This window comes from Cervus elaphus, chromosome 19 (assembly GCF_910594005.1).
Source record: "Cervus elaphus chromosome 19, mCerEla1.1, whole genome shotgun sequence".
NCBI lineage: Eukaryota > Metazoa > Chordata > Mammalia > Artiodactyla > Cervidae > Cervus > Cervus elaphus.
The window spans coordinates 61,518,745-61,541,721 of NC_057833.1; the positions used below are offsets into that span (position 1 = coordinate 61,518,745).

General features: G+C 44.0%; 1 protein-coding gene across 1 annotated transcript in view; it reads left to right on the top strand.

The window, feature by feature from the left end:
* The first annotated feature begins 5,106 nt into the window (after positions 1–5,106).
* EFHB (EF-hand domain family member B) overlaps positions 5,107–22,977 on the top strand; it is a 60,162-nt gene continuing 42,291 nt past the window's right edge. The window contains exons 1-2 of the mRNA XM_043874513.1: positions 5,107–6,027; positions 21,717–21,779. Coding sequence (XP_043730448.1) covers positions 5,107–6,027; positions 21,717–21,779 — 984 coding nt within the window. The remainder of the gene's footprint in view (positions 6,028–21,716; positions 21,780–22,977) is intronic.

Below are 22,977 nucleotides of genomic sequence, written 5' to 3' on the forward strand. Positions count from 1 at the left end.
AGTGAATAATTTAATACATAGTCATTTCTCATGTATTTCTGTAACAAATTTCTCCAAGTTGATTGCTGTTAAAAGTTCCATACTTTGTAATTCTGATACATTTTTCCACACTGCCCTCCAACCAGCAATGCATGAAATGTCTGTTACTCTATTTTACTAACTCACGGTAGTGTCCTACTTGTAGATCTTTGCCGTTCTTACATATATTGATCTCTGCATTTTTGGGGGTACATTTTTCACATAATAGGGGTAAGGTCAATCATTGTTTCCATTTTCTGTGAACTATAACTTCATGGTATTTTCATATAGAATCATTTGCCGTAATCATACTATTGTATTTGTTTCATTTATTAATCCAGATAAACTCTCTGGATTGTATTCATATTTATTTTAGAGATCCCCTGGAGTAGGAAATGGTAACTCACTCCAATATTCTTGCCTAGAAAATTCCATGGACAGAGGAGCCTGGTGGGCTACAGTCCATGAGATCGCAAAGAGTCAGAAAAGACTGACTGACTAAGCATGCACACACGCACGCATGTACTTGGGCTAAGGTACCCTGTGGGTGCTCAGGCAACATTTTGCAATGAAGGTAATTTGAATCCTTGAGCAGCCAGTCTCTCAGATCAGCTCCCCAGTTACTAACCCTGAGAGCATTATGTGTCACGTGTAAATGGTGTCTCTGGCACTTTATCCTCAGGGGTGGTTCCAATATGGTGTGTTAGTCATGGTGATACCTGTTGAACAGTCCTGGGAAGAATCAGGAAATAGGATATGTCATATTAATTTTGGCAAGTCAACAGTATGTCTAAAACGAGAGCTATGCATCCCAAACCTGCTTCTGCTTGATGACTGGTATTCACAGTCTCTGTCACCTAGACCTGAAAAAGAATCATTTTCAGCTCTTCATTGTCCTTTCTATCACCCAAAATTCTCTAATCCCCAAATCTGAACTATATTCCCAAAGACTTGGCCATGATAGTATTCATATAAACTGGAGTTAATGCACACTCCTGCCTTTTCAATCCATTTTTTACCCCTTGGCGAGTCGCGCCTACTCAGAAACATTCAGTTGCTAAACAGAGTTTAGCAAAGTTCTTCAACTCTGGTCCCAGCCCATGTTTCTTTCATTCTATTTCTAAGTCCTGCCCCCTACCCACTACTTGCCTTGTGCCCTAATCATACCAATCTACTCTGTGATCCACAGTGTCACCATTTTTCGTTTTGGCATCTTGGATCACTTTTTTCTCTGCGTCTGGAACACTATGCCTTCTCATCACTGAAGGTCTCATCTTGGCCAGGTTGCAGGCTCCTCTGGATGGCATCTGAGGATTCTTCTACTAGAGTGATCTTATTCCTGTAATTTCATGATACTTTACTCTCTATAATAGTTCTGATATCTATCTGCCTTATTTTATAGTTAGAAAGTGTCTGCCTAGCCTTTCCTCCTTAGGCTTTCATTCCATTAGGATTTTAAGGTTCTTAAGGGCCAGGGCCATAATTTATTTGTGATTTCAATTCCTCCCAGAGGAACTTTGATTGATATAATAGGGACCACCAAAATATTTGTGAACTTCATTACTTTTTTTGGCAGTGCCATGTGGCTTGTGGGATCTTAGTTCCCCAACCAGAAATCAAACCTGGCCCTTGACAGTGAAAGCACAAAGTCCTAACCATCGGACCGCCAAGGAGCTCCTTTAGAATGGTGAACATCTGACTTAAGAAGACCTTGCAGGTAATACATGGACGCCGAGATTTATTCATTGATAAGGAATTCCCCATCATTGTTCTATGCTATAGCTTCCTTATTCATTTCTTTTTACTGATTTTGTCTATTAACTCACCTCCTTCATGAGGGAATTTCCTGGCATTTCCAGTCATCCAGTCACTACTGGGGCCCATGTTCAATGGTCGGGGAACTAAGACCAGCAAGCCACAGGCCACGGCCAAAAAAAAAAAACAACCAAAAAACATCTCACTTCATTCATGAATACATTCCATAGTATTTTATAGTTTAGCCACAATGTTTGACTGGGGAAGTGCTGTTCAGTGGCTGGTACTTCAAAGATGCAGTGGTAATTTTGGAGAGCTGGAAATGCCAGAGTAAAGCTTTGCCCTTGTACTACCACTCACAGTATGCTGTGTCTTTTCCTAACCCAGGATACCTGAGGAGGACAGATAATTGGATACATTTTTGTATCAAATGTAAGATCCTATCAGTTGATAAAATTTCTTAAGGAAGCTACAAAATGGATGAAGCCTAAATACAGGCATACAGAACTCAACACAGCATTCAAGGGCTGCCTTTGCCCCCAGATCTTGTAAGCACGGACTGGAGAATTCCCAGTACCTTGCATCTCTCACTTGATCTTAGCCAAAAGGCCGAGAAGCGATACCTTGCATCTCTCAACCACCCACAACACTCTATGTCTTCTTCCTTCTTCTCCAGGAAATCTGTCTTCCCTTGATTGTGTAGCTGAAGAATGACTCTTTGCATAGATAGTGATGAATGGTAACGTTTGCTTTTAACTGGGACAATTTGGAGAAAAAAGGAAAGGTAATTCTGACAGAAGGAATTGTAGGCCTGGTGGCAAGGCAGTGAGAAAGAGTGGGAACCTGAACTGGTCAGGTTTCAAAAGCTTGTGTGTTTGCAGGGCATCCTGCAGCCTCTCAGCTTAGTGTCACCCACCAAAGGGATTGCTAAACCTGCTGATTCTAAAGGAGCTTCCCTCTATATCACAGTGTTCCATTTTCTTCATAACACTCTTCACTCATCTTGTGAAATGACCTCATTCATTGGTTTACTTGATGGTTATCTATCCCTTATTGTACTGTGGAAAATTCTGAAAGAGATGGGCATATCAGACCACCTTACCTGCCTCTTGAGAAACCTGTATGCAGGTCAGGAAGCAACAGTTAGAACTGGACATGGAACAACAGAGTGGTTCCAAATAGGAAAAGGAGTACGTTGAGGCTGTGTATTGTCACCCTGCTTATTTAACTTATATGCAGAGTACATCATGAGAAACGCTGGACTGGATGAAGCACAAGCTGGAATCAAGATTGCCAGGAGAAATATCAATAATTTCAGATATGCAGATGACACCACCCTATGGCAGAAAGTGAAGAGGAACTAAAGGACCTCTTGATGAAAGTGAGAGAGGAGAGTGAAAGAGTTGGCTTAAGACTCAATGTTCAGAAAACTAAGATCATGGCATCTGGTCCTATCACTTCATGGCAAATAGATGGGGAAACAGTGGAAACAGTGTCAGACTTTATTTTTGGGGGCTCCAAATTCACTGCAGATGGTGATTGCAGCCATGAAATTAAAAGATGCTTACTCCTTGGAAGGAAAGTTATGACCAACCTAGATAGCATATTAAAAAGCAGCGACATCACTTTGTCAACAAAGGTCTGTCTAGTCAAGGCTATGGTTTTCCAGTGGTCATGTATGGATGTGAGAGTTGGACTATAGATTAAGCTGAGTGCCAAAGTATTGATGCTTTTGAACTGTGGTGTTGGAGAAGACTCTTGAGAGTCCCTTGGACTGCAAGGAGATCCAACCAGTCCATCCTAAAGGAAATCAGCCCTGGGTGTTCATTGGAAGGAATGATGCTGAAGCTGAAACTCCAATACTTTGGCCACCTGATGTGAAGAGCTGACTCACTGGAAAAGACCCTGATGCTGGGAAAGATTGAGGGCAGGAGGAGAAGAGGACGACAGAGGAAGAGATGGTTGGATGGCATCACTGACTCGATGGACATGAGTCTGGGTAAATTCCAGGAGTTGGTGATGGACAGGGAGGCCTGGCGTGCTGCGGCTCATGGGGTCGCAAAGAGTAGGACACAACTGAGCGACTGAACTGAACTGAACTGAATTGTGGTTGTTTAGTTGAAAAGTCATGTTTGACTCCTTTGGGACCCCGTGGACTGTAGTGCACCAGGCTCCTCTGTCCATCGGATTTCCCAGGCAAGAATACTGGAGTAGGTTGCCATTTCCTTCTCCAGAGGATCTTCTCAACCCAAGGATCGAACCCAGGTCTCTTGAATTGTGGGCAGATTCTTACCAGCAGAGCCACCAGGGAAGCCCCCAATTTATGTAGAACATGACAAATATTCAAATACACATTCATTAAAACTTGAAAGAGTTTAAAGAAAATCCCATACGTAAGTTTGAGTTTGCCACATTATTTTAAAAATCCAATATTTGGGGCTTCTCTGGTGGTTGGGAGTCCATCTGCCATTGCAGATGACACCAGGTTCGATCCCTGATCCAGGAAGATCCTACATGCCTCTGGGAGGCTAAGCCTGAGCCACAACTACTGAGCCCTGGAGCCCGTGCTCTGCTACAAGAGAAGCCCTCGCAATGAGACGCCCTCACATCGCCACTGGAGAGTAGACCCCACTCACTGCACCTGGAGAAAGACCGTGCACGACGGAGACCCAGCACAGCCAAAGATCACTAAATAAATTAAAAAATCCATCATGCATTATTGTATAACTCATTCCAAGCTTTAATATATTTACTTGACATGCTCTTTAAAGTATAGTTACTGACGTGTAAGTCACACTTTTAAGATGGTCCTTACTGCAGCTGCCAAACATAACTTCACAGATTTTTTTAAAGGAGTTCTTAAGCACTGAAAGAAATGCAGTTTGCAGGTACTTTCACAAGCCAGGACGTAAAACTGGTGCTCACCACCAGAGAGAGGGTTATTTATTCCTTGAACACCAATGAAGTTAACAGGCCCGCAGCAGGGAGGAGGCCCCTGGCTGAACACACTCTGAGTGGACCGCCTTGTTTGGGAAACAAAAGAGAAGTTGGGCATCATTTGCTCTAGAGCCCAGAACCACATATTTCAAGTAATTTTCTTGCCCTCCAGTCTACAAAAGAGGGGTGGAAGGAGAGGATAAGAGAGTAGGCAAAGATAAGGGAGTAAGAAAGAGGAGATGGGGGAGAGAGAGGAGGGAAGAGATGGGCGTGGCTCGCGCGCAGCGCTCCGCTCCAAGCCCCGCCCCCGTTTCCCAGGTAACCGGTAAACAGACCTCGTCTCCTCTTTCCTGTGAACCCCGCTAGGTGTTGAAGGGGCAGGGACTCAGGGTGGAGATGTGCTCTTTTCTGAGAGTGCCGTCCCCCAAAGGGTTGGGGCCCTCCAAGAGGTTAGGAGCTCCCCTTCAGCCCGGTACAGCTTACCCCTCAGAGATGAGTGCCCTTGGACCGGGAATGGCGGTGTCTGGGAGGAAATCTCCCCTGAGCATGGAGGTGGAACTCGCCCTGGAAGGAAAGAATGACTTGGAAGAGAGGAGAGTCATCACGGGAACAACATCTCCCACGGAGCTGGGACTCAGAGTGGGCTTAGGAAAAGATTTCCCATGTAGTAAGACATATGAGGAGAGGATGGCATCACCAGAAATAAGACCTCCTTCGAGCAAGGGGCTTGAACTGAGATTGAAAAGACAGAATATTTCTAGGACTTTCATGGATGGGAGTAATTTAGGAGACAACAGGATCTCAGCCTCACAGGAAACAAAACCTCCTCTGGGTGCCTTGCCCGGAAGAGTGGGTTTAGAAAAGGAGAGTTTTCTGGCAGGGTATTGTCCTGGAAGGGTAACACAGCCTCCGCTGGGCCGGGTGTGTGGAAGTCCACAGGCTTCAGGGGGCAGGAGATGTCCTGTGACTGGTGATCCTGAAGGGTTCGGGGCGTCAGTGGGCAAGCTGCCTGCTCTGGGGATGGAGGGTAGAGGGGAACTGGGAGGAGAGCCCACCTGTGTGGTGATGAAGCCCAGTGCAGAGACGGAGCCTCCTGTGGAGGTGGACATGGGGCTCACCCGCCCAGGGGAGCTGGCTGAAACGGAGCCTCCAGAGCCTCAAATGGGCTTGGTGATAGAACCTTCTGAGTGCCAGTTGGCCCAACAACCTGAGGAGCAAAGGGAAGCTGAGAACGCTGAACCAGGAGCAGAACCTCCAGATCGCATCAGACCCATATACTCTGGGAAATTTTTTGATCGGATGCCGTGCTGGCCAACTGTAAGTTTTTTCCTAACACCTTCCCCCTTTCTTCTTTGACTTACATTCCATCCCTCAGTCTGCATCTTTTCAATCTTCTTTCTGCAGTACATGTTGTATCCTAGTATTCATGTAACTTTTTTCAGAAACATTTTTCTTTTTCCATTCATAATTCTGTGACTTATTTATTCTTTCAGTTAAGACTTGTGACCATTATGCTGGGTCCAGGGCACTAACAAATGAAAAGTGCATGGTTCCTAACTCTGTGGGTTTAGGTTGTCACTCCAATGTTGAAGACGATAACTAAACAAATATTATATAGATGTCTAAGTGAATAGAAAACAAATGTGATTCTTCCTTAATAGAGGTACACTGTAAACATGGAGCTCAAAGGAAAATTTAGACAGTTTTGTTTGGAGGAGATGGGAAAGTCTTTACAGAGCCAGTAGTACTTGAGCTTATTTAGAAAGGTGTTAGGGGACTTCCCTGGCAGTCCAGTGGTTAAGACTCTGCGATCCCAATGCAGGGGGCATGGGTTCCATCCGAGGTTGGAGAATTAAGATCCTGCATGGACTGCAAGGAGATCAAACCTGTCCATCCTAAAGGAAATCAGTCCTGAATATTCATTGGAGAGACTGATGCTGAAGCTGAAGCTCCAATAGTTTGGCCACCTGATGCGAAGAACTGACTCACTGGAAAAGGCCCTGATGCTGGGAAAGACAGAAGGTGGAGGAGAAGGGACGACAGAGGTTGAGTTGGTTGGATGGCATCACTGACTTGATGGACATGAGTTTGAGCAAGCTCCAGGAGTTGGTGATGGACCAGGAAGCCTGGTGTGCTGCAGTCCATGGGGTCAGTTGAACATGACTGAGTAGCTGAACTGATGCCTTAAAAAACGTGTCAGTATTTGTCAGATGGAAAAAAGGGTTGAGGCATCTTGGGCCAAGAACAGCATACAGCATGGCCAAAACTTCTTGAGTTGGGAGGTATAAGCAATTCTGTTTAGCCAGCATAGCAGTAGGAGATGAAGAGGAAATCGAAAGGTCCACAATGCTGGAGTAAAACATATGGGTAGAGAGCAATGGTGGATCTTCATGAGGGAGGAAATAAATACAATTTGCCTTTTGAAAAGATATATATGTTATCAATAATAATGGTGGACTGGAAGGGGAAGATATTGGATAGTTAGAAGGCTATTTCAGGGTAATGATGGCCTGAAATTAATGCAGAGTTAGAAAGAATGGATAGGAGAGAGCCATTCTGAGAAGTTTTTAGGAGATGGTATTGTTAAGAATTGCCATCCGGTTGTGGATCTACGTGGTGAAAGACAGGGAAGGTGATGGACAACTTAGGAGTTTCTCCGTTGATAATGAGACATCTGGTTTGGTGGCCCATGAGTATCTGATGAACAGCTGGAGCTTGGCCTCCTGAGTGTGATACGTCTGCAGGGTACCAGATGAAACAGCCAGAGCTCTGGGTGCAGGTGGGACGAGAAGGTCTAGGCAGGAACCTTGGGGAACACGTGAGATGGTCAGAAAAAGAAATGTCAGCTAGGTAATTATTTTATTTTTTAATTTTTTAAACATTTTGGCCTTGCCGTGTGGCATGTGGGATCTTAGTTCCCCTACCAGGGATTGAACCTGCTCCTCCTCTAATGGAAGCGTGGAGTCTTAACCACTGAATCACCAGAGATGTCCCAACTATGTGAGTTCTTGAGGACAAGGATTTTCTCGTATTTATCGCATAGCTTCAAAGCATATCACAATGCCCAGCTTACAGTGGCCATTCAGTAAACATATGTTTGATAAATAGAGGGAGGGCTGGATGAGTGAGTGGGATAGAATAAAAAGGTGAGTTGAAGAGGGTGGTATTGAGGAACAGAAAGGGAGCATCATTAAAATGTTCCGGGAATAAAGGAGAGATCGGAGAACAGAGTTTCGCTGAACTGGTCACAGGGATTCTGCAGAATTTTCTCTTTTTGCGTCTGCAGACTTCTGTTCCCCTTGGGGCTCAGGGCGTTCTTTTGCCTCTGACCCCCTTACTCTCTGGTTCCCTTGTTGGGTTTCCCCAGCCACTCTCTTCTCACTTGACCGTGCCTGCTTCTCCTTTCTGGATGGGTTCTGCAGTCTATGGCTTCAGACCCGACCTCACGTAGGAGCCGAGACCAGCTTCCGGTTTCCGATACAGGCAATTCTAAAACCCCTGCTTCCTCCTACCTTTCACATCCTCCTTTCTAAATGTGAAAGGATAGGGAAGAGAGCTTCAAGGAGAAAGTGACCAGCAGTGTTAAAAAAGTCTTCGATAGGGGAAATAGAATAAAGATAAACCTGCTTTGGATGTAAAGGGAACTAGTGACATTGTTAGAATTCAGATTCCAATATACTGAAGAGTGAAATTAGGATTAGAGAAAAGTATTGTGATTTTTTTTTTCCTCTGAAGAAATGTGACAGTGAAGGGAATGGAGTAAAGATTCGTTTAGGGATACCTTTATTTAGTGAATCAAGAGGGGAGCTTGAGATAACTCCAACGAGGTGATGAGCGGAACCAGACCCTAGATAGGCAAGAGGGAGTGGAAATGGGATCACAGGCAAGAGGAGTGATGAGCTAAGACTAGAAATGAGGCTCTTTTTAAAATACACGTGTAAATATTAAAATATCTGGGACTTGCTTGGTGGTCCGGTGGTTAAGATGCTGCCTTCCAATTTAGGGTGTGTGGGTTCCATCCCTGGGCAGGGAGCTGAGATCTCACTTGCTTTGTGGCCGAAAACCCAAAACAAAACAGAAGCAGTATTGTAACAAATTCAATAAAGACTTAAAAAATGGTTCACATAAAAAAAACTTAAAAAAATTTAAATATCTACTTTCATTATAAAACAAAGATAATAACATGGAAAATTGAGAAAACAGGAATGAAAACAACACATAATCTCATTACCCTAACTCTATGCCTACTGGCACTTCATTGCGTTCACATCAATTAACAGTTGTTGGTGGTTTTACTGTATCTACAGTGCTACCCCTGTTGCTTTCAGGGATTAACTCCTTACAGGTGATGAAAATGAGGCAAATTAGATAATCTGGCCAAAGTCTTTCAGCTAAGAAGTGGTAACCCCAGGATTTGAAGTCACACATCCAATTTAAGAGTATAAGTTTTTGTGGCTTCCCTGGCAGTCCAGTGGTTAAGACTCTACCCTTCCAATGTAGGGAGTGAAGGTTCAATTCCTGGTCAGGGAACTAAAGTCGCACATGCCATGTGGCATGGGTAGAAAAAAAGAATCTGAGCTCTTGACTGTACTATACTTCCTGGAACATTTTTCTCCAAATTCATTTTCATGTAGTTGTGACAGCAAGCATTAAAACTGTCTTTATTTTCACTTATTACTATTTCATACATTTTCAGAGTTGTTACAAAGAACTCAAAGAATTTTTTAGTGATAAAAACAACATTTGTTTAAGTTGATATGTGATTCTTTAGCTAATCCCTTCCCTCTCTTTTTGGACAAAAGATTATTTCCCCACTAATTTTCTGTAAAAATAGTCTATAAACTTCTTCAGGTATTATATGTCTTAGAATATTTCCTTAGGATAGAGTTTCAGGAGAAGTCAAAGGATGAATCTTTTTCTAGTTATTGCCAAATCACTTCCTGTAAGATTGTACCACTGAATTTTAAAAATTAATAATGATTTGTAAGGCATTGTTTTAATTCACATTTATTTGGTTTATAATGAGACTAAAAGCTGTTTCATATGGTTGTTTTCATTTTTTTTTGGTTTTCATTTAAAAAAAATTCTTATATCTGGTCATCTTGCTGAAAACTCTGATTAGTCTTTATCGCTTACTGTTTCTCTTAGATTTACTCGGTAGACAATCGTATTGACCCTATGGTCTTTCCGTCTCTGATGTTTGCAATTCTCACTTTAATTTCCTATCTCACCGCATTGCCTATGATCAATAATACAATATAGAAAGTCTCTTTTTAGACTTTAATTGGAATGATTCTAATGGTTCACCATTAAGTATTATATTTGTAATATCCATTCCCAGTTTGCTAAGTATAAAATCAGAAATAGAGCTTGAGCTACGAAGAGCTTTCTCTGAGTTTGTTGAAATACATCTTTTCTGAATTAGCATGGTCAATTTTCTAATAGTGAACCATCTTCATATATTTGGGCTAAGCTCTACTTGGTTGGGATACATTATTATTATAATATACTCTTGGATTTTATTTCCCAGATATTTACTAGGCTTTTTGTATCAATTGTTGTTCAGTTGCTAAGTCATGTCTGACTCTGTGACCCCATGGACTGCAGCACTCCAGGCCTCCCTGTCCATCGCCAACTCCTGGAGTTTACTCAAACTCATGTCCATTGAGTCAGTAATGCCATCCAACCATGTCATCCTCTGTCGTCCCCTTCTCCTCCTGCCCACAATCTTTTCCAGCATCAGGGTCTTTTCTAATGAGTCAGTTCTTTGCATCAGGTGGCCAAAGTTTTGGAGCTTCAGCTTTAGCATCAGTCCTTCCAATGAAAATCCAAGGTTGATTTCCTTTAGGAGGTACTGGTTTGATCTCCTTGCAGTCCAATTGGACAGGGTTTTCCTTTTTGTGTTATCTTTCTCTAAGTTTGGTGTTAAGGTAATGCTAATATGTGAAAAGGATTGGGAAGCCTTCCATAGTTTCATTTTCTTTATACTTGCGACAGTTTAGAGATTATGTGTATTGTCTACTTCTTGTAGACTTGGTAGAACTCATGTAGCTGAAAGGAAAAGAACAGGGGATCCCCAGTGTGTTCCCCCAAGGGGTGGGATGGTGAAGCATTTTATGCCCTTGAGTTCATCCAGCCTCAGAGGAGGGAGGAGGTGCATGTGGGTGGGGTCAAAACCCATGTTCAAGTTTGGCAGTGAGGACACCTCAGGTGGAAATATCTAGCACTGAATCTGCTGAAACCACCCCCTGAGGACACCTGCTTTACATCAGGGCATTCCAGCATCCAGGGGACGAACGCGTCTCTTGTAAGGACTCCCATCCTGTGGCTGCAGGCGAAGGTCTGCCCTGACGGGTTACGAGACACCCGGGGCCTTCCTGTCCTGAGCGACTAGTGCACTGAGCCCGAAGCACAAAGAGGAGAAAGGAAGGAACGTGTCAAAGAAAAGTTTAAGCAGATTCTGCTGTCTATGAGACTAGACAGTAAGTTAGGTGCTGAAGTGAAGTGAAGTCGCTCAGTCGTGTCCAACTCTTTGTGACCCCATGGACTGTAGCCCACCAGGCTCATTGGTCCATGGGATTTTCCAGGCATGAATACTGGGATGGGTTGCCATTTCCTTCTCCAGGGGATCTTCTCGACCCAGGGATCGAACCCAGGTCTTCTGCATTGTGGGCAGACGCTTTACCGTCTGAGCTACCAGGGAAGGTGCTAGGGTTGTGCAAAGATGAGAAATGATTCAGTACCCACTTTCAAAACATTCTTATAATCCAGAGACTTGTGACCAACAGACCAATGATTTTACACTGTGGTGAATGTCATGCAGAGAGATGCCTTTTTTCCCCTCCTTGTTCTACACTAAGATAAAGTGAAACTGAAAGTGTGACTTGCTTAGTCACATCTGACTCTTTGTGATCCCATGGGCTATAGCCTGCCAGGCTCCTCCCTCTGTCCATGGAATTCTTCAGGCAAGAATACTGGAGGGGGTAGCCTTGCCCTTCTCCAGGGAATCTTCCTGACCCAGAGATTGAACCTGGGTCTCATGTGTTGTAGGCAGATTCTTTACCATCTGAGCCACAAGGGAAGCCCCTGATGGCTATTCAGGGAGTGGGTAGAGGCAAAGGGGTCACCCATTTGTAAATTTTATGAGACCCTGATAATCATGCAAACCCTGATACTCAAAAAAGAGTCACAGGGCTTCTCTGGTGGCTCAGTGGTAAAAGAGTCTGCCTGCCAATGCAGGAGACACAGGTTTGATTCCTGGTCTGGGAGGATCCCATATGCCATGGAGCAAGTAAGCCCATGAGCCACAACTATTGGGCCTGTGCTCTGGAGCCCAGAAACTGCAGCTACTGAACCCATGTGCTGCGACCACTGAAGCCCCCAGCGACCACTGCAGCCCCCAGCGACCACTGAAGCCCCCAGCCTAGAGGCCACGCACTGCCAAAGAGAAGCCTCTGCAGTGACAAGTCTGCACTGTGCTAGAGAGTAACCCCTGCTCACTGCACCTAGAGAAAAGCCCAGCACAGCCAAAAATAAATACATAAATAAAAATTTTTTTAAAAACTCCCACTTTTTGTCTGAATTTGCAAAGAACCAATTTGGGCAAAATTCTCAGAAGTGGATGGTTTCATTTGCATAATGGCTTTAGGGTCTAATGGGCAGAGAGATTGATGCTATCACTCCTCTTTTTTGATGAGATGTTCCAAATTAAGGACATCTATGCGTAAAACAGTGATCTTGACCAAGGGGGAGATGGAACCTTTGTGTTAGCCTACGCTGCATTTGGAGAGTGGACAGTTATGGGCTGGTGGATCTTTCACAGCTGAAAATGGTCTTGTATCAACCTTTCTGAGTTGACTTGAATCTTGGGAACCAATGATGTGAAGTGAGAGGGGGACTTGGTCCCTGAAACTTGTGTTTTGAGGGCTGACTGACGAGGTGGCCAAGTGAGGTGGCCCAGGTGTGGTGAGGAGGGAGTGCGGAGCTGGTCAGCGGGCTGGGAGTTTGTTTGCACACAGAGGGCCTGAGCAGGCAAGTAAAGACAGGATGGTAGGAGGCTGCCAGGCTTCTCACTAGCAGAGAAGACATTTACAAATACAAAGAGGAGAAGGTGGAAGGAATCCTGCTGTGTGAATTGTAACTGGACATATCAGTGGAAACTCATGGTATATCTGCATATCTATATCTAGATAGCTCTACATTTATAGAGCTTTATTTATTTATAGGGCTTCCCTGGTAGCTCAGCTGGTAAAGAATCCGCCTGCAATGCAGGAGACCCTGGTTCGATTCCTGGGTCAGGAAGTTCCCCTGGAGAAACGATAGGCTACCCGCTCCAGTATTCACGGACTTCCCTGGTGGCTCAGATGGTGAAGAATCTGCCTGCAATGTGGAAGATCTGGGTTTGATCCCTGGGTTGGGAAGAGCCCCTGGAGGAAGGCATGGCAACCCACTCCAGTACTCTTGCCTGGAGAATCCCCATGGACAGAGGAGCCTGGTGGGCTACAGTCCCTGGGGTTGCAGAGTTGGACACGACTGAGTGACTAAGTACACACTACAGTTATGTCTGTATCTATGTCTATATCCTTGTCGATATCTAAACTAGATACATTGAGCTGAATAGAATATTATAGAACTGATATACCTGCAAGTGTGTGGGGGTGTGTATATATCACACATTTCCTAACTTCATCCTCTAAGAGGATCTAGAAGTAACGTTTATTTCGTAGAAATGAGCACACCAGAACCTGGATCTTGATTTCTAATGAAAGGGAATCAGGACTCTGGGGGAATCAGGACTCTAGGGCTGGTGTATTATAATATGAACTTGGAACACTTTTGAGAGCCAAAAAGTAAGAAAATGCTCAGAGAATATTGCAGATATGTCAAAGTGGTGCGGAAACAAGTCTGAAAGGGCTCCTGGAGGGGTTCCACCAAACTATTACACTTTGAGCATTCAGTACCACTGCCGTTGAATAAAGGGGAAGGGGGGAGGGATAACTTCGGAGTATGGAATTCAGATACACACAGTGCCATGCATAAAACAGGTAAACAAGGACCTGCTGATAGCACATGGAACTGTAGTTCAACACCCTGTAATAACCTATTATGGAAAACAATGAAGTGAAATTTTTATATAAAAAAGAATTTATTGAAAATTCCTTTATGAATTGAAAATTCATAAGCATTTTATGAATTGAAAAGAATTAATATATATATAAACTGAATCACTTTGCTGTATACCTGAAACACAGTATTGTAAATCAACTACTTCAATTAAAAATTGCCATTGAATAAAATAGAAATCCATACACTTAATACTGATATAAAAACATGAATGATTAAGTAAATAGTAAGGAGAGTTTCCTTTCAGTTTAATTTCAATTAATAAATGTAGATGAACTGATGGAATTAAAAAAATCACAATTTTGCAACCATCACAGTAGTAATGGTTTAGACAAGAATCATCAGTGGATGTTAGAACAGTAGGTAAACGTTTAGGGATCCTTAGGGAGATCCAGTGGTTAAGAAGCTGCCCTTCCACTGCAGGGGTGGGGGGTGGGGCTGGTGAGGGTGCAGGTTTGGTCCCTGGTTGGGGAACTAAGATCCTGTGTGCCGTGTGGCGTGGCCAAGTTTAGTGAGGGACCAGATATTTACACAGAATATTTTCTTTTTATTTGTAGTATAGTTGATTCACAGACTTTATTTTTTTGGGCTCCAAAATCACTGCAGATGGTGACTGCAGCCTTTAAATTAAAAGACGCTTACTCCTTGGAAAGTTATGACCAACCTAGATAGCATATTAAAAAGCAGAGACATTACTTTGCCAACAAAGGTCCGTCTGGTCAAGGCTATGGTTTTTCCAGTGGTCATGTGTGGATGTGAGAGTTGGACTGGAAAGAAAGCTGAGCGCCGAAAAATTGATGCTTTTGAACTGTGGTGTTGGAGAAGATTCTTGAGAGTCCCTTGGACTGCAAGGAGATCCAGCCAGTCCATTCTGAAGGAGATAAGTCCTGGGTGTTCATTGGAAGGACTGATGCTGAAGCTGAAAGTCCAATACTTTGGCCACCTCATGCGAAGAGTTGACTCATTGGAAAAGACCCTGATGCTGGGAGGGATTGGGGGCAGGAGGAGAAGGGGACGACAGGGGATGAGATGGCTGGATGGCATCACCGACTCGATGGGCATGAGTTTGAGTAAACTCCGGGAGTTTGTGATGGACAGGGAGGCCTGGCGGGCTGCTGTCCATGGGGTCACAAAGAGTCGGACACGACTGAGCGACGGAACTGAACTGAACTGACTGATAGTTGATTCACAGTGTGTTAATTTCTGCTTTATTGCAAAGTTATTCAGTTATAAATATGTATGCAATCTTCTTTATATTCTCTTCCATTGTGGTTTATCACAGGATATTGAATACAGTTCCCTGTGCCATACAATAGGGCCTTGTTGTTTATCCATTCTATGGGATAATTATTGATTACAAACTTTACTGAGGAGAAACCTGGATGGCTTCCCTTTGTTTAGGGAGCAAAGCTGACCCCACCAGTAAGCAGACAAATCGACCGTGTTTGCTCCCCGACGAAAAACACAGCGTTGCCTCTGTGGTGTCCCTGACAAACGTGTAACTTTAATCAGGAGGGAACACCGGTCAAACCCAAACTGAGGCACAACGAACAAAATCACTGGCCTACACTCAAACAATGTGGAGGTCACAAAAGACCAGAGAACATTAGGAACCATTCTCAACCAGAGAAGGCAGAGATGTGAGCAGTGAAGGCCGTGCGTGTGTGCTGGGCACGGCCACCGGGGCCTGACCCCTGGGGGCCCGCTGGGCGGGGGGCGCAGGGGCAGGGGGCCGGCTGACCGCTTCGCCCGCTGTCCCAGGGGGCCTACAGTGCTCCTTCTGCAGAACACTCCCCGTGACACAGCAGGGACCCCAGATCCGAGCCAGTGTGCCCAGCGCAGACCCCTGGCACCGACTCAGGGACCACGCCCTGGCCTTGCCCGAGTGTTCCCAGAGCCGTGCTGTGGTCCGGGGCTCTTCCTTCTTAACGCCGCCCCCTGCCCTCCCTTCACAGGGGACAGTCTGACGCCTCCCTGCCCACCCGGCGCCCCCCCATCTGTCACAGACGCTGCGCTTCAGAAGCCTCTGGCACGGCCTCCAGGGCGTCTGTCTCAGAGGAGCCAGCCAGTCATCACCCTGCGACCCTGGATTTGCCCCCTTTGCTGGGAAGGACAGCACTGGGGCCACTGGTGGTGTTTGAATGAGGTCTTTACAGTAAATACTTTTCTGAGTTTTGTGGCCTGTAGTAGTTGTTTTTTTTTAAGTTTTTTTTTTTTTAAGATAATAAACCATGAGGAAAAAGAAAATAAAAGAGGAGACAGCACTTTTAAAATTATCAACGTTTTGGAAAATAGGAAGATGGCGATATGGCCACTGATTTTGCATGCGGAGGTGAAATCTGAGGGAAATCGGGTAGTCATTTCTACCTGAAATGATCCTATTTGCCCGGAAAAATCCCCGAGAAGCTCAGCCTGCAGAATCAAATGTAGTAAAGCTTGGATCTAAACACTGAAGGAGGACTGGATGGAAGTCCGAATTCCGTGTGGCTGGGTTTTGGGCCCCCTCCTCCACCCGTCTACCACATGCCCACCTCTCCGCACCAACTCGTGCTCCCTTCTACCGGAACCATGGATTCATTCTCCCAAAGTGGCTTTTGGAATCAAAAGACACCAAGCTGAAGATAAGGCAGGGGCTGGAAAGGAAATGTGCGCCTTCTGTCCTGCGGTTTCCCCAGCACAGCCCCCGAGAGCCAGAGGCAGGGTGGAGCCCACCCTCTCAGAGCAGGCAGGGTAGAGAGACAGGGAGCATCACGGATCAGAGGAGAGTCGGAAGCAACCTGCTTGGGTTCAGATGTCTGCCGGTATGTGAGCCATGTAACCCCGTCACAGCCTCTCTGTGCCTCCGTTTGCTCACGAGGGGGATGATGATTGCGCCTACCTCCTGGAGATCTCCCAGATGTGAACTAACATACAGGAGGCCCTGAGAACCGCGTCCAACATAGATGCTGTGCTTTACAATCAGATTACCACTGGCACTATTCTCTGGAAATTCTGAACAACCTAGAGGGAGAAAAAGATACTGGGGACTCTCCTGAGATAAAGGCAGCCTCATCATCTGATCACTTTACAGGAAAGTCCAAGACTCAACAAGCCCTGTAACACAGCCATCTGTGGGGAGCCGTAAACTGGGTGAGGATCAGAGGCCGGCTTGAAGGGAGGGGCCCAAACAAGCAAACAGAAAACCCAGACAGAACAGGGAAAAAGTAAGCCCATAGGAAAGTTACTTGAGAGATAAAAGAGGTTGCATTTGTAAGACAAGATTGGAACTTTTAAAAGAACAGCCAAGGAAGAAGGAAGAACATCTTAGAACATAAATATAAGGTATTTGGATAGTCTAAATGAAAATTCAGCAGAGGATTGGAGGATGCAATCAAAGACATCTCCTAGAAGTGAAAGCAAATGCCCTTGAGGCAAAAGGGAAAGTCTCAAAGTGGATCATTGTCCCATTTCTCAGGTTAGGGGGTCACTAGGATCAGCTGAGGCCCCCCGTTCAGAGCTGAGGAGGGGAACTTAAGGTGGTCATCACAGCTGCTTTTCTTCAGCCTGTTTTTGGCTGCCCCAGGTCTCCGTGGCTGCATGACGGCATTCTCTGCCTGCAGTGACGGGGCTGCTCTCTGGCCGCGGGGCAGCTCCTCGCTGGGAGCATGGGGCCCTGGGCGTGCGGCTGCATAGCTGAGGTGCCCGGCTCAGCTGCTCCCAGGTGCATGGGATCTTCCTGAGCCAGGGCTCCAATCCGTGTCCCCGGCGTTGGCACATGGATTTGCAAACACGGAACCACCAGGGAAGCCCCTGCGCCTGCGTTCTGTTCTGGTTCTGCATGCACTTGATGCTCATTTTTACTTTTAGTGCTCTTGCAGCTGTTTCCCTCCTATTTGATATTGTTTACAGACTTTTATCTATTGTTTATAGATAACCCTTCATTGCTTTCTTTTGCTTAATAAAACAATATGTAGTACAATATTGAGAAAACAACACAGAAGAAAATAAAAGCATGTGTACGTTCACCACTACAGCCATGAAATGAAGACACTTGCTCCTTGGAAGGAAGGCTATGTCAAATCTAGACAGTGTATTAAAAAACAGAGACCTCACTTTGCTGACAAAGGTCTTTATAGTCAAAGCTATGGTTTTCCCAGTAGTCATGTATGGATGTGAGAGTTAGACCATAAAGGAGGCTGAGCACCGAAGAACTGATACTTTCAAACTGTGGTGTTAGAGAAGACTCTTGATAGTACCTTGGACTGCAAGGAGATCAAGTCAGTCAGTCCTAAAGGAAATCAACCCTGAATAATCATTGGAAGGGCTGATGCTGAAGCTGAAGCTCCAATATTTTGGCCAACTGATGCAAAGAACTGACCCATTGGAAATGACCCTGATGATGGGAAAGATTGAAGGCAGAAGGAGAAGGGGGCGACAGAGGATGAGGTGGTTAGATAGCATCACCAACTCAATGGACATGAATTGGCGCAAACTCTGGGAGATAGTGAAGGGCAGAGTAGCCTGGTGCGCCACAGTCCACGGGGTCTCGAAGTGAGACACAACTTAGTGACTGAACAACAAAAAATGCACCACTCAGAAATGGCAATCACAGCTCACACCTTTTTGTGTCTGTTCTGTGCGTATTGCCAACAGACATGAGGTTCTGTGAATTTGTATGATATAAATTTATATCTCTGTTTTAAATTCATGTTGTTTCATGAACATTTAAAAATGGTTTATATACATGATTTTAAACAATTCAGTGATAGCATATCATTTGAAGGTAATGTATTTTATTTGACCATTTGCCTATTGTTGTGTATTTAGTAGTTTATACAACTAAGACAAAAGTTCATTTTGCTTGTCTGTTACTGCACCACATGAAAAATTACACAACAGATTTTCACCAAACTGGGGGATTATGTTTGGTATTCATTCAAATACATAGATTCAAAGTGTAGGCTATGAAGAAGAGAGTATATTCATGTCTTGGAACTTGACAGAGAAATGATAGGGAAGGGAAAATAATTTTCCTTCTATCTTTCTGAGTTCTAGACTAGAACCTTATGTGATGAAAGACATTAACAAGAGAAAAACAAACATATTTATTAACATGTATACCTCATATGTACACAGAAAAAAAACAGGAAAACTGAGTAACTCCAAGATGGCTCAAGCCACCACTACAAGTACCATTTAGCTAAAGACAAAAAAAGATGTTAACAGAGAACTATATTCAGTATCCTGTGATAAAGCATAATGGAAAAGAATATTTTAATATATATGTATAACTCAATCATTTTGCTGGACAGCAGAAATTAACACATGGTAAATCAACTATATTTCAATTTTAAAAAATAGCTCATGTAACTATGAAAAAAAAAACCAATTGGTGCAAAAAGAAGGCCAGCTATGGCAGGTTACCAGAGGAAGCGTGGTAAGCAAGGGTAAGGTTTATTATACAGTTTAAATTGGTATCTTCTCCATTGATAAGTTTCTGGACATTTAGATCCAAACTTCTCTTCCTCATACAGAGAAGGAGACACGTTTACAAGTAACCTCTTTTGTGAAATGCATGCAGTCCTTACAGAAGGGCAGCTTCTACTCTGTTTTCAGAGCTGTGCTCATGTCTGCTACTTATTAAAGCAATCAGTTCAACATAATCCTTATGCCCAAGAGGCATGTTTGAGGGTGGTGAGTTCTGCATCCTTCATACCTCAAGCTGATGAGCAGGCATCCTTGAGAACAACTGAAATAAGAAGAGCTCCGTGACTGGAGGCGATGAACACATGTATTATGTATGATGACGCCACAGACGGAAATCAGATATGATGGCTTCCATCTTTGTGCCCCGCATCAAACAACCTGAGGACATCCAAACCTGATTATAGCTACTGGTTTGGAGTCAAACTGCTTTCCAAGTGGGCAACTCTGGGAGGAATATCAAGGGTATTTCTGTCCAATAAAATGTTTGCATGATGGAAACCTGGAATATCTACTGCTAAACACTTGAAGGGAAGTGGATGAGGGACATCAGGCCATGGACTGATGGACCTGTCAGTCTACCCATCCTTCCTTCCATCTCTCTAATCATCTGTCATCTGGAGAGTAACTGCCCTGGGTGTCCCCAGCTTTAGGAAGTAATCTTCCCATTAAATATTTAAAAGAATGGTTGGTGCTTATATAACATGCATGGTAAGAGAAACTTCATGTTCCCTGATACCTCTGAGATTTCTTCTAATTTCCAGCTGAATTAAAGAATTACTTGTCTATCAAAATTAAAGGAAATGGAAAAGGTCACATATCTCTCCTCTCTTTTCCCCACTCTCTTCAGCTCAAGTTAGAACACAGTCCCTTTCCTTTTTTACACTGGATTCTTCTCCCTTTGTGTCGTTATAAGTAGAATTTACTCCAGATTTGGCATAAAGGCTGGGCTGCATGTCACTGGCCAGTTCTCATACTGGGTCCCTGGCCTCTGACCTTATTGTTTCATCTTTCCCTCCACTCACTTTTTGCTCAAATTTTCTTTTCTTTCTTCCTATTTTATTCTATTTTTTTTTTTTTTTTTGCCATACCATGCAGCATGAAGGATCTTAGTGTCCCAAAAAGGGATCACACTTGTGCCCCTGCATCGGGAGCACAGAGCCCTGCCCAGTGGACCATCAGGCAAGTCTCCTCTCAATCTTACTAATCACCTCCCTCAATCCTTCCTTACTCTGTCCCATCAAGAGTTCCTATTTTCTTCCATTTGTTGCTGTTGTTGGTTTAGTTGCTCAGTTGTGTCCGACCCTTTTGCAACCCCATGGGCTGTAGCCCACCAGGCAAGAATACTGGAGTGGGTATTTCCTTCTCCAGGGGATCTTCCTGACCCAGGGATTGGATCTGCGTCTCCTGCACTGGCAGCCAAATTCTTAACCACTGAGCCAGGAGGGAAGCCCCACTCTTTGGCAAACGAATTAAATTCTCTGTCTGAGCATGTCTGTGGGCATCCTCTTTTGTACTCAGATGTCATCAAGATACTCTCTTAATCTTTGTTGGTTCTCCCTCTAAGGGTAATTCTGCAGTTAATGTTCATCATAATAAAAAACTTCCACCTATTCATCTGTATCCATCTGTCTGTATTGTCATCCAGCCATCCCTCATTCATCTAATCTGTCTACCCCCTGCCAACGCCTGTACAGTCATCCCTCCACCCAACTCTCAGCCTCTCTGCTTTTCCCCATTCTCCCCCGCCCCCTCCAGAGACCTAGAACCTCTTACGGGATTTCTTTCTCTTTGTTTTTTAAAGAGAAACTTATGCTTTGCAAAAACAGCTATCAGCTGCCTTGAAATGATAAAGGGGAAATGATAAAGGGCTGGGAATGAGCAGTTATAATCTTTGCTTGGGCAAGAGAAGGACAGATAACACCCAGATTAGAAATAAGTGAACAAAGCCAAGTGAGGTTTGGACCATTCACAGAAGGAGCTGGCCAGGGGGCACATGTTCGCATATATCAAAAGCTAGGGTGTCGGCGGAAATACACCCATAATGCAAACACACGCATGCACACTCAGAAATACTTATAGTTTGTATTTAGCTTGAGTTCAGTCACAGTCCCACTGAATTGATGGTAATAGAATAGCTGATAATTAACCTGTGAACTATGACAAGATATTTCTGAAAGCGGAATCCCGTAGCGAGTTGCAGAGTTCCTAAACTGTAAAATAAATAAATAAATAAAGGTAAACTTAAAATATACATAGCATATAATGTTTGTATTATACATCAGGATGGTTTTAGATTTGCTATTTGCTATTCCTATTTTTTCTTGTGTTAAGTAGTTGAAGTGTTAGAAGCATAGGCCAAATTGGAAATACATTCCCTGTACCCTCACAATGACCAATTACTGCTTTTCTCCCCTTAGGCAGGGAAAGTTCTTCCGATTGGATACAGAGTTGCAACCTGCTTGACTGAAAAATTTCCCAGGGTAAGTGTTTTCAATATGCATTTGTCTGAACCTAACGTAAACAATATTCAACATTCCTTATGCGAGTTGCATAACTTTAATGTAGTCCATTTGGATTTTTGTTTTACTGTATTTTAATAACCTCAGATATGCAGATGACACCACCCTTATGGCAGAAAGTGAAGATGAACTAAAAAGCTTCTTGGTGAAAGTGAAAGAGGAGAGTGAAAATGTTGGCTTAAAGCTCAACATTCAGAAAACTAAGATCATGGCATCTGGTCCCATCACTTCATGGGAAATAGATGGGGAGACAGTGGAAACAGTGTCAGACTTTATTTTTTTGGGCTCCAAAATCACTGCAGATGGTGATGGCAGCCATGAAATTAAAAGATGCTTACTCCTTGGAAGGAAAGTTATGACCAACCTAGATAGCATATTAAAAAGCAGAGACATTACTTTGCCAACAAAGGTCCGTCTGGTCAAGGCTATGGTTTTTCCTGTGGTCATGTGTGGATGTGAGAGTTGGACTGGAAAGAAAGCTGAGCGCCGAAAAATTGATGCTTTTGAGCTATGGTGTTCGAGAAGACTCTTGAGAGTCCCTTGGACTGCAAGGAGATCCAGCCAGTCCATCCTAAAGGAGATCAGTCCTGGGTGTTCATTGGAAGGACTGATGCTGAAGCTGAAAGTCCAATACTTTGGCCACCTCATGCAAAGAGTTGACTCATTGGAAAAGACCCTGATGCTGGGAGGGATTGGGGGCAGGAGGAGAAGGGGATGACAGAGGATGAGATGGCTGGATGGCATCACCGACTCGATGGACATGAGTTTGAGTAAACTCCAGGAGTTTGTGATGGACAGGGAGGCCTGGCGTGCTGTGATTTATGGGGTCGCAAAGAGTCGGACATGACTGAGTGACTGAACTGAACTGAACTGAACTGAAGACCTTCTGTAGAGTTTGAATGAGGAAGTGAAAATCCAAGGCTTACGATTTCCAGCTCTATGAAAACTACTGGATATTTCCATTTATTTAGATAGAAAATAGTCTTTAATGGTATGCTTCCTAACCTAAATACTTCCTGGTTGTTTTCTAAATATAACTCATTTTTATTGGAGTATAGTTGATTCATGATGATTTATGATGTTCTGTTAGTTTCAGAAATACAGCAAAGTGAATTATATATATATACACACCTATATCCACTCTTTTTTAGGTTCTTTT